This window comes from Coptis chinensis, chromosome 7 (assembly GCF_015680905.1).
Source record: "Coptis chinensis isolate HL-2020 chromosome 7, ASM1568090v1, whole genome shotgun sequence".
Classification (NCBI taxonomy): domain Eukaryota; kingdom Viridiplantae; phylum Streptophyta; class Magnoliopsida; order Ranunculales; family Ranunculaceae; genus Coptis; species Coptis chinensis.
The window spans coordinates 958258-970408 of NC_141462.1; the positions used below are offsets into that span (position 1 = coordinate 958258).

At 33.3% G+C, this 12151-nt stretch overlaps 1 protein-coding gene across 2 annotated transcripts; it reads right to left on the reverse strand.

Annotated features, from left to right (window-relative positions):
* Window positions 1–3133: 3133 nt before the first annotated feature.
* HAT14 (homeobox leucine zipper protein) lies at window positions 3134–4885 on the reverse strand. 2 transcript variants are annotated; one of them, XM_086571163.1, is made up of 5 exons: window positions 4515–4884; window positions 4262–4378; window positions 4038–4162; window positions 3865–3944; window positions 3134–3780 (listed from the first exon to the last, which is right to left on the reverse strand). In XM_086571163.1, exons 1-5 carry the CDS (start codon window positions 4816–4818, stop codon window positions 3405–3407), a joined length of 1002 nt encoding a protein of 333 aa, XP_086427289.1. In that variant the 5' UTR covers window positions 4819–4884; the 3' UTR covers window positions 3134–3404. The 2 variants fall into 2 exon arrangements, with proteins under 2 accessions (XP_086427289.1, XP_086427288.1); XM_086571162.1 differs by having other exon boundaries at window positions 4038–4378; window positions 4515–4885.
* Between the last annotated feature and the right edge of the window lie 7266 nt (window positions 4886–12151).

Sequence of the window (12151 nt, forward strand, 5' to 3'; positions counted from 1 at the left end):
AGTGAGTCTAGTAGCAAGTCTAATTCCATTTTCAAATTAGGGTGGAGGTCAAAAAAATCCTAATTTTATTTTTGCAAACAAAAAATAAAGAGTTAGGCTAGATCAGATCATAGTAATAAACAAAAATAAAATGATTCATGATGACAAAGTATTATGACAAGAATGCAATAAGAACGCATGCGATTAGGAGTAGAATATATTAGGTAATCAACATGCTGGGACAACAATCATTCATTTGGCACCAAAAGGGAGAGCCTAATGCAGACAAAGTATGAAGGAACAAAGGAATCGGGAGTAGTGGGGATGTTAGGCAATCGAATCAATCAAACAAAGATAAACCAATGATGTCAGTCCCAACCAGAAAGCCGCATGTTTTAAGGATCCTATCAACATAGCCATCTCAAGACTTTTTTTTTTTTGCTAATTTTTAATGACATACTAATCACGGTGAGTAATTGTTTATTCGTAAGTCTGCTGTTCCTCTGCTTAATCCATCCAAGTGTCCAAAGTTGGATTTTTGCAAGAATTTTTCTAAAATCTCACTTGTTTGTTTGCTTGGTAGTTTGCTCAAAAGTCAAAAGGACCTTTTCTTCCAATATCTTTATTTCTTTTGTATGTATTTCAGTATTTCCGAAGGTTTACCGTTTGGTACCCAATGATTTGATCTTGCGTGTAGAAGAGGTTTCCAACTTTCAATGACGGACTTCATGACTTTGCGTTTAAGGGGGAATTTGAGCCGAGCGGCTCGGGCTTGGCTCGTTTAGCTCAGCTCGAATTCGTTTGTTTAACTATATAAGTCGAGTTCGAGTTCAAATTAAAACTCGTGTTGTTGAAAACTCGTTTAATTCAAATCGAGATATCCGATATCTCAAGATATTCGGTAAAAACACCGATATCGATATTTCCGGCATATATCCAATAATATTGAACATAATGAATTTCCGATATGAAAGTTTATATCGATATAATCGATATTTCCGAGATAATCGATATATATCAGTTGACTTTTTGACCAATTGTTAATAACTTAATATTGAAATTTCCGAAATTTCCGATATATCCGAGATATATCGGTGAGATATCCAATATTTTAGAAACTTTGGACTAGTCACCAAAAAACCGAGATATCCGATATATCCGAGATATCCGATATATCTCGGTTTTTGAGTACACCGATATATTAACCGATATCGAAATTTTGGGCCTTGATTCAAATAGTATATTTGTAGTGTAAAATGACCAAACCACTCAGACTTAGCTCGGTTCGAGCTCGCTCGTTTAACTATATGACGAGCTAGAACTCAATTGAAAGCTCGTGTAATTAACGAGCCGAGCTTGAACATGATAAAACTCGGCTCGTTTAGCTCGAATTCCAAAATGTGTTAGTACAGGGTTTATATTTCTAAAATAAGCGGATCCCTCCAATCTTGTACCATTTAGATCATCTGTTTACAGATTTAACGTTTTTTATCTAATTTTTAGGCCAGGATATTTTTAGCTTGCAAGACTTGGTATGACATGAACCCGGGCTGGAACAGACCAATAGTCCTAATTAAGTTTAGGCACACACGAGCCGATTCCCAGTATGTGAGTTTTTTTCTCATTCTGGTTAAGCAGAAGTGATGATTGCAGCGCATTCTACAGCAAGACAACGGCATCCGACAGAATTCGAAGAATCTTTTTGGACATAGAAAGGAAAGAGATGCGTTGCTATACTAAACTTTTCTGGCAATGTGGGATCTACTCGTCTAGGTGAGCTGGAGTTGGTCTCATATGCAGAGCAAAGTACATCAAGAATGGGATTCACAAGCAAATAAGCAAGACATTGTTCAGAATACCAATGTTAAGATCAACTAAGTAGAAAATAAGAAACATTCATCCAATGTGGAAGTCTTGAAGATGAATACGGTACATATAATTCACCTATTATTCTCTTCTATAAGTTCTATTAACATGTTTAATTTTCAGTTTAATTTTTTTCCAATATAACAAGTAATCACGAACTGTTACAGCGTACAAGTATCTTTCACTACAAATCAAAAGCATGCCAATGTCCAATAATATTAAGTCATCATATCTCATGTTGTTGGTCATCATGCATACCACATAATTCACCTCTCAGCTTATGCCTTGAATCATTTAAAATTGCAGACTGTTTGCTCGGTTAGTTTAACCAAATATCATATTTCATCATCATTTGGAGTTCGTCGTAGCACTCACCTAACAATTATCATATGCCAAGTTGTGAACAGTACTTAAAGTCGAAAACAACCAAATATCACATATGAGATTACATATAATTAATGTGTATCATACTATCATATGTTTTGATGACATTTTTAGCGAACCTGATAGTGTGTTTTCAACTTCGTACTACTAATACACTATGAGCCAACTTAGTCTATTGCTTTTATCCTCAACTCTCATATTTTAGTTGGCTTATGGCATCAGCAAAATGTGTAGATATATACGAACTTATTAAATTAGAAAAATCAATATTAAATTAACAAAAAGGTCATTGAACAAATCATTGGATGACTTACAATAATAGTGGTTTCACTTTCTATTTAGGTCATACGACCCCCACTTTCTTAATTCCCAATAAGGCTTGGTCGAATGGTCGGCAAGATTATATTTAAAAATCATATCTAATGACTTCACATTATAAACTCACCACCATCTTTTCACCTAATGAAGAGCTATTACTGGTAATAACCCACTTGCCAACCTTAATCACATCCTCTCTTTTTTTTCTTATACAATATACTAGGTGAGACGTGGCATGGGTTCATGGAAAGAGGAGGGACGACACTTGAATCCAATGGGTAAAGTATAGAGTAGAGGATCACAATCTCATTCAAAGAGGACAACTCAATCATTTCTTAATGACCTACTTTGTCCCCTATATACCAACTTTTCATGCAGCACGCCTGATGCAAGAAAGCATGAAATGAGCGGAGACTTTTTAGAGAGAGATCTTGTCACATATTGCTGCATGAAAACATCTCTGCAACAACCCCATCAGGCCATCATTATCTTATTATTATATATTTATTGTGAATATTATCAAGAGTTGATCACTAATAATAATCTGATGGAATGGAACAACTGCTGGTGCTAGAACAGTAGGAACAATGATAATGTTTTCATGTATTCTATTTCATCCAACTTTGATACTAAAAACAACAAATTTTTCAACATAACATTTGTTGTTACAAAACAAAAATAAATAAAATCATACCCCCAAAAAGATTAAAATTTCTAGTCCTACACCTCACAAAACCCCTACAACCAACCTCCCAAATCCACACCATCAAACCAATATTCAATAAAATCAAAACATTAGATTTTTCTTGTATTTACAAAAATACCCTTCAGTCCAAACTCCAAACACATTTTTTATCCTATGAAGGAGCAGCAGATTGGTGAGGGTGGGGATGAACAAAAGGATAAAATCTAGGCTTAGTAAGTGAAAAAGCAGATGCAATGGGGGTGTTATTATTGGTGGTGGTGGTGGTGGTGGTGGTGGAGTTTTCAGCAGAAGTGTTGCTATTGTTATGGTGGTTATTGTTGGTGGTGGAGTTAGTGGTGGTGGCAACTCGTTCACATGATGGACACATAGTTAAAGTGGTAGCTGGAAGTTGCATGTAAAAAGGGTGTGAAGTTTTCAAAGCTCTCAACTCTGATATTTCTTTTTGTAACCTTCTGTTCTCTTCATTTAATGTGTCACAGCATCTCTTCAAATATTCACAATCAACTTCTGTTTGCTTCAACTTTGTTCTGCAATCATTTAGAACAAAATTAAACACCTTGTTGACTCATTTAACCAAAAGGAAATGAAGAAGAATTGAAAGATTTTGTTACCTTGCTCTTCTGTTCTGAAACCATACTTCTACTTGTCTAGGACGCAAGCTAAGCTGCTTTGCCAAAGCAAGTTTTTGTTTCTGCAGTTACCAAAAAAATGGATTAATACTAAGAATTTAAGTGAAGAATCACTCCATTTTTATGTTTTATTTGGGGGGGGTTATGGGACTTACAGGGTTGAGAGTATTGTGCTCTTTGAAACTGTCCTCGAGATAAGCAGACTGTTCTTTAGAGAGTCTAAGTTTCTTCCTTGATGATCCATTCTCATCATCATCACTAGCTCTAGAAGAAGTCCTCTCTGCATCAACATCATTCAAACCAGCTGTTTCTGAGTCTCTTTTATTACCACTTCCACTTTTGTAGATATTGAAATCTATCTGAAATGAAGAAACAGTACTGTTTGGAGAAGAAACTGCAGCACCATCTTCTACATCTTCTGTTGATGGAAACATATTCACATCAAAACCCCTAACAGACCCCCCTAATTGACCTGTAGAACCAGCTTCAGAGTTGCCTGAAACCCCAAAAAAATCACAAAATTCAAACAAAATAAGTAACCCCCAACAATACCCAAGCTTCAAAACTCATAAAAATCACAAAAAGATCAGTTCTTTTATGCAAAAGAAGTGAACTTAAAAAAGTGGTCATACCATTTTCAGACAGCCATGGAAGACCTTGTGATGAGTTGTTACGAGGAACAGGAGCAAGTGGAAGGAGATCTAGCTGAAGGGGTTGTGTAACTATACATTCTGCAGATACCCTTTTCTCATTTCTTTCTTCTCTTTCATTTCCACCATTTTCTTTCCTTTCAGCTTCACTAGCATTCAAAGTACTACTTAAGCCTAAACCCATGCAAAACCCAAAACCCTTGTTGTTCATCTTGTTAGTATTGCCTTTGTCTAGAAATGTAAATGATGTTCTTGAACTCTCTCCCAAACTCAAGCCCAACTCCATTTTTGCTCCAGAGGCAAGAGAAAAAAGTGAGTTTAAATAAAGAATGAGGAGAGAAAAAGAGAGCGTTGAATTGTTAAAAAAAAGGACCAAAACAGTCTTTATAGAAATCCCATCCAAGCAATTATTGTGTATATAATTATTTGTTGTATTTTAATAAAGTGAAACGAAATCTTACGCACAGTACACACTACACAGAGACACAGTGCTTGTATAATTTTGCCTTGTGAGAACTGAGAACCTCCTTTGACCGACAACATCTAGATTCATGTTGACAAACACACGTGAGAAACCACTAAAATAAACAAACACAATGTCTGAAATTCAATTTTTTTGAAGGGTACTCTTATTTGAATTACTGAATTAGGATCCAATGTAAAAGTTGCTCGTGTGAAGTGGCAAAGCGTTAGCGTGGAACAAAAGACCACTCCTTTTGTTATTTCCGAATTCAGACTATTTGATCATTGGATGCTACATTGCTACTGGAGAACAACCCAACCCATAAAAACTTTGGATGAAAGAACATGGAAAGAAGAAGAATCAAAATAAAATTGTCAATGCTGATAAAGTATAGTTTACACTTCAGAGTATTGATGCCCAAGTAAATTCCAATTCCTCAGGCATAATATTTGAAGACTATGGGCACACTGACATATATCAAAACCATATTTTTGTGTTTTGATATATTGTAAAGAGTCCAATTTCTCTATAACCGGGTACATAGATTAATTTTTGTAATCGTGTTATTTAACTATTGGATCGTTTCAAAATACAGATTTTGACCTCGAATTTCGTGTGTTGTGTATCTCAACACAGTTTTAACAGTGAAATAATACAGTTACCCGGTTACAGAGAAATCGGACTCTATTGGAAATCTTGTATTATGCATTTATGACCAGGAGAACTCTGCTTCCCTCATAAAACCACCCTCCCACTTCAAGTTGAGGAATCTTTTGTTTTTCAAGCAAAATAACAACAAAATATTTAAAATTCAACTGACAAACCCACCCTCTCCCCTCTAAATTGTTGCTCAAAATATTGAAAATGCAATAGCGGAATAGTGGACACGGTCTTCTCTTTACCTATACCTCTAATCAAGGGTGATTACAAGATTAGCAGTTGATTTTGGGTCTTTTTCCACAATCATATTTTTCAATTTTGACTTTGACTCATTAGATTTTTCCTATGGGTCCCAACTCCCAACAGACACTAACGAGAAATCTAAGATTTGCTGCTCCCTAGTTACATAGGAGAGTAAATGGGATGGTGGCGCAACGGCTGATTATCATATGGACCGCTGACTCAACAACCCACAAATAGAGGCAATGTAGTCTACAGTCTACACTGCATAAGCGTCTCAGTCTGCGACGTGTTCGCTTACTAGTGGTATGGTTGGGAACAAAGCTTTGAAGTGTTGGACCAAGAGGGCTTGTGTGAGAATCTAACCTTTGGAAAGTAGAATCAGCTTAGCACGAGCTTTGACTAATTTTTCCTTATCGAATTTTCTTTACTAGATGGCCTTCTTTATTGAGTCAAAACAACAAGATGAAGATTTGATATTTGCTGAGAATACTTTTAGGTGACAATGGTTGGGACTTGCGAGTAGGAAGGTTTGTCTTGGACTTTTGGACATAAACTCCTTTTACTATTTTGGTATTTCACAAAATCTTCTCAAATACTTTGGTATTTGATACGACAGCATGTACAAAACTACAAGAAATGCTATGTCTGCTATGTTTTAAGGCTAAGTCCAATGGTGCGGCAAAACACCAAATATCACGGAAATTTTGATCCAATGGTGCGGCAAAACGCTAACCCGCCAATGCTATCGGTATAAATTTATTTTATATAGAATGAGCGTCGGTTTTTAACGGGATAGCGTCCGCCACTTGGTAAAAAATCTTTTGGGAATGGCGGCTAGAGAGTCAAAAAAAATATATATATATCTTTTTTTATTTTTTCCCTGTGGGAAAAATTGGAGTCTCAAAAAAAAAAAAAAAGGCTTTGGAGGTTGAGAGTCTTAATTAAAAAAAAATATGGGCGGTTGAGAGTCTAAAAAAAATTTTTTTTTTTTTTCCACACGCGGGATGGGAATGGCGGTTGAAGATTTTAAAAAAAAAACCATTGGATTGTCCCATCTATTGTGGCCGGACAAACCATTGGACTTAGTAAGTATTTCATTCATGTCCATGCCATACAAAGTGTGTACTATCTACGTCTATACGATAGACATACTGAAATTGCAATGATCATTCCCAGTGTTGATTTTATTTGTATTTTGAATATTAGAATGTTTTAATCAAAAATCAAAATGAGTTTTTCTTGGAAAGGAGCACTTTATGTTGACTGGGGTACCCGGTGAAGAGCACTGGTGGGGTAAACTGAAGGTGAGGTCACAAATGTCATGCTTTTAGGATCATTGCAATAATTGAAGTCATGCAGATTTTAATGATAGGTTGGAGAGAGAAGAAATGGGGAGTAAGGGATGAGACATGGGAGAAGCATGAATGCAGGGATGGTGGAAAATGACCCGAGGAAAGCCTCAACCACTCCCCCCATCATGTTTTTTGACAAAGATAAGGTTTTCTTTCACTTCTATTTTTTCTTTTCAAATTTTCTTTTGTGCTATAATAGTATAATCAAAGTTCAGGTTTCAGAATTTTCAAAATTCTAAAATATTTAAAACATTTTTTTATTTCAAACAAATGTCAAAATTTGTATTTTTCGTCCATTACATATTTATTTTAATTTCATCAAAAACCAAGGCGTTATTGCTACATTAACGTACAACAAAAACTTAATTGGCAACAACTTTTATTGTATGTGCTATACAAAATGAACTTAAACTAGTGTGAATTTATGTTAGTCTTGTTGACCAAATATAGTTGCTCATATCATATGGGAAATTTGGTTTTACATTTAAGATTCAAATTAATGGAAGTTTGACAAGTTTTAAAATCGGAATTAATTATTATATGATTGATTTCAGAATCACTTGAATTCCATCAATGCGTTAGTATTTCAATGGTGTTTCATTATTTCAAAAAATACAAAAATAATTATAAAGATTTGACATTTTGCCCATAATTGCAAACACCTTTTAGAGGTTATATGAGGAAAAAGGTTGCACCATTAAAACTACCCATACACTATGGGGTCACTGCGTATGTATTTTAATGTTTAGATTACGCTTGACGATGGAATTGATGAGAAGTTATTCGCTTTTCATAGTTCTTCCGAATTTATGTCGAATACTTTGCTTTTGAAGAAATCAAAATAACTGTATTAGAGTTGAAAATTCAAAATTTATAATGAATATATGGAAAGTCCAACAAAAATTATAATTTTTAGAAAATTTGAAATATTGAAAAATAATGAAATCCTATACTACCTTCCTCCTCACCTTCATATAATGATACTATCACACAACTCGTACACCTTTATTGAATCATCACATTATTATATTTTGGTGAAGCTTAAGTGGGTGTTTGGATTTCATTTTTTAAAAAAAACTATTTTTCTGAAAAAAAAATATTTATTTTAAAAACAAATTTTAAATAAACATATTTAGTTAAGATTTTTTTTAAAAACTATCTTTATCAAACTAGTCAATTTCACAATATTTCTTGATATATCATCGTATTTTTTTACTAATGGTAGGTATCGGGCAGTCTATTTGTCTTTGGGGGAGATTAGAATTAGAGAAAAAAAAACTATTTTTTTTTTAACTTGAAAAATAAATTTTTGCTATTTATTATAAAACATTTTTTAGACCAATAAATATTTTTTTTTTAATAACGTACGTTTTTTAAAAAATAGAGATCAAACGTGTATATTTTTTCAAAAAAACGTTTTTTCACTAATAAATATTTATTAACAAGATCCAAACACCCAAATATCCAAGACATTATTATTTTATTTTTTTTTTAAAAAAATTTTAAAAAACAAAGAATGTTATCTGAGCCATACTAAATTTGTTTATGTACAGACACGTGTCAGACTGATTTCGAAGATCTGATCTCTTGTGACCAGTCACTATTAAACATTGGGAGAATCTATTCTCTACACAAAATTGATTGGAGAGAGGGAGTAAATTGAACGTCAAATCTTTGAAAAAGAAGCAAGGAATGGGATTTTGGGGTGGAGAAAAGTAAAGAAAGAGTCAAATAGCTTATGATGGTGGCGTGCGACATAAGGGTCAGAAGAGTCACGTGATGAGGCGATGTAACAGTAGCAACAATAACAAAAAAAAAAAAAAAAAGCATCATGAGAAGAGAGAGTAAGTAAGAAAGTAGTAGATGACTAGATGTAATGATAGCGGTTGCCGCGAAGACGGGACAGGTGCTTTGTCTAGAGGAGACAACTCTTATACATACCAAATCATTTATTTAGTACGGTCTCTAAGATCTTCCTCATTCTTTATTGTTTCTCAACTGTTTCATTTTGTGTTATTTTCACCATCACTTTTTGCTACTTCACTACTTCCACAGACATTTTGTGTAAAACCATTTTTAATGTAAATTTAAATTTCCATCTCTAAAACACTTTTAGTTTAAAAAAAAAATAGTTTTATATATATTTTTTAATTCAATTAGTTCTAACATAATTTTGTATTCTCATTATTTTAAACCAATAGAAAACAAATACTACTTGTTTTTATACATTTTGTAAAAAAATTCTATTGGTTCACTATTGAATGTGTTTTTTACCTGTTAAACTCACTATGTAAATCTCTTTTAAAGCCACATGTGACTTCTATATAGAACTTATATGTGGCTGTGTAAATTTACACAACCCGTTGTAATGTTTTGGAACTAGGAAGGTAAGTTTCTAACTACCATAATTTCATGGCATTTCAGGCATTCTGATTTTCTTTTCGCATGGTTTTGTAAGTTTTTAGCCCAAGAGTTTGTTGGGAAAAAAAAAGGTTTTTAACCCAAAATAATATGTCAACAAGCCAGTTACAATAGTAATAGTAATGTACAACACTTTTCGGTACTATTTTTAAACTTTTTATTTATTTATTTTTGTATTTATTTTAAACTCTTGTATAGGTGAAAATTTAGAATTTCATTATATTTCTTTATTTCTAAACAAAATTCGAGTCAAATTATTGTCGAAATCCAAAGATAAATAACATTGTCCAAATTTCTACTTCAACCTTTTATCTTGAAGTTCTGCTGGATATACATAAATGGCACCGAAATGATACAATGTTAGAATTCCCAACAAAATTTTAAAAATTAAAACGATAAAAAAAAATGGATTAATCATTAAACATGGTTTATTTAACCAATTTTTAAAAAATTAACTAACTCTTGATCCAAGAGCATTTATAGGTGGTGGTAGTATAATTTTTAAATTTGAAGAAATTTTTTGAAGAAGCTGGTCGAAAATTTAAACCAACTCTAGGTGGTCACAAATTCAATTAGCAAAAAGCAACTCACGCGATATTGCCATTGTCGTGCGACAGTTGGAGTGTCGCCAATGTACAATTCCAAAACCACTCACGCGACATTAGGAGTGGCGCGCAACCATTCCAAAAGTAAATAAAAAAAAACAAAAAAAAAAAAAAAAAAAAAAAAACCCCACACGACATTAGGAGTGGCGCACGATAGTACCACTGGAGCGTGGTGTTAGTCAAAGTCAAAAAAAAATTTGGGGCGATATTTGCAATGGCGCGCGGCATTACCAATGTCGCTCCACATCCGCATCTAAATTGCCAAATTTGCAAACAAAAATGTAAACAAAAAGGTGATGCGACCGGATTTGAAGCCACCTAGAGATGAAATTCCAAAAAAATTCAAAGTTTTTCTCCAAATTTAAATAAAAACACAAATTATACTACTACCTAGAGATGCTCTAAAGGTTTAACACACTACCAAATTATAAATAAATAAAAATATTAAGTAAAAAAAAATCATAAATTAAATAAGAAAAATTATAAAATTAAAGAAAGAGCCAGATAATGGAATGTAGATCCGACGTCATCCATTATTGATGGCGTTCATTATTCATGTTCTAATCACATTAATAGCATGTTCTTCACCAATTTTAATGTTCTTCCACGTTAACTAAGTATAGATATGTTTCTAAATTTGAATTGAATGAGAGAAACTAGAAAGAGATAGGGTTTTTAAATGAGAACAAATCTAAGACAATTGGATTTTCATATCTAAATAATCAGTGGTTGCTATAAATTATGGCAACCTTGTAAGTTTTGACACTGTCCTCGGTATTCCGAATGAAATTCTAGTTTTTTAACTTGTCAGAATTTCAAGGATTCCAAAATAATAAACTATGAACACCAATATATTTTAATTTCAACACCATAACCTCTTATTATTTATGAAACATTAAACATCAATTGACACCTATAAAAGATGTGTTGAAAAGAAGTGCATTTTATTGGAACAAATGATTTGGTCTCACCTGATCTTGAGACCATCATTTGATATTCCATTTTGCACAATTTAAAAGCCAATTTAAAACAACACTTTCTTATGTGTTTTGGTTTGTTTATCGGTTTATCCCAAACATGGTCCTAAAGATAATGTTGTCACCTGGGGTTCATTGATTTGGTCTCAAAACATATCTCCTCATCTCGTGACCATCATTAGATATTTGATTAAGTATATATATTGAATGTGTCAAAGGGCCAGTTCTAATCATTAACAGGAATTCTTTATTATTCTATACATAAGTTCTTTTCACTCTTTTCTAAGAGAGGGATTCATCATTAGTAGTGGCGAGAAACATATCAGACATGTCGTAGTACGCTAAGATTACAAAATACTGCATCAAATATACTCTCAAAATGTCTAGTGTCAAATTGTTGTTGACGGTCACCACCAAGAGAAGAAAATGCAAACTACTGATAGCACAATAAAAAAGAGCTATTGCCCAGATATACAGAGTCATAATTTGCAAATATCACTGCCATTCCCAATAGAACAATTATGAAAGTTTACTGCAAAACTTACTAACTTTACCGAAAGGGGTGAAAGGAATACAGAAATTGAGTTTTAGCATTTCCATGCAAACGTACTAAAAATATGAAAATTATCGTAAGTTTTGGCACTTAGAATAAAAGTATTTGTTTAGTTTTTTTTATTTTCTTCGGCACATTTTGCTTACGGAAATTATGATGATTTTGGTTAAGTGTTTATGTTGATAATAATCAAAGAATCAAGTAACTTGGGCTCCTCTTGTGAAACAGTAAAAGAACAAAGAACGTGAAAGCATCAACAATTTCCCTACAATTAGGGGAGCCTAGTTTCATATTTTATTTTCTTGTCCTCCACTGTGGTGGTGGTATGGTCCCATTCCAATCAGC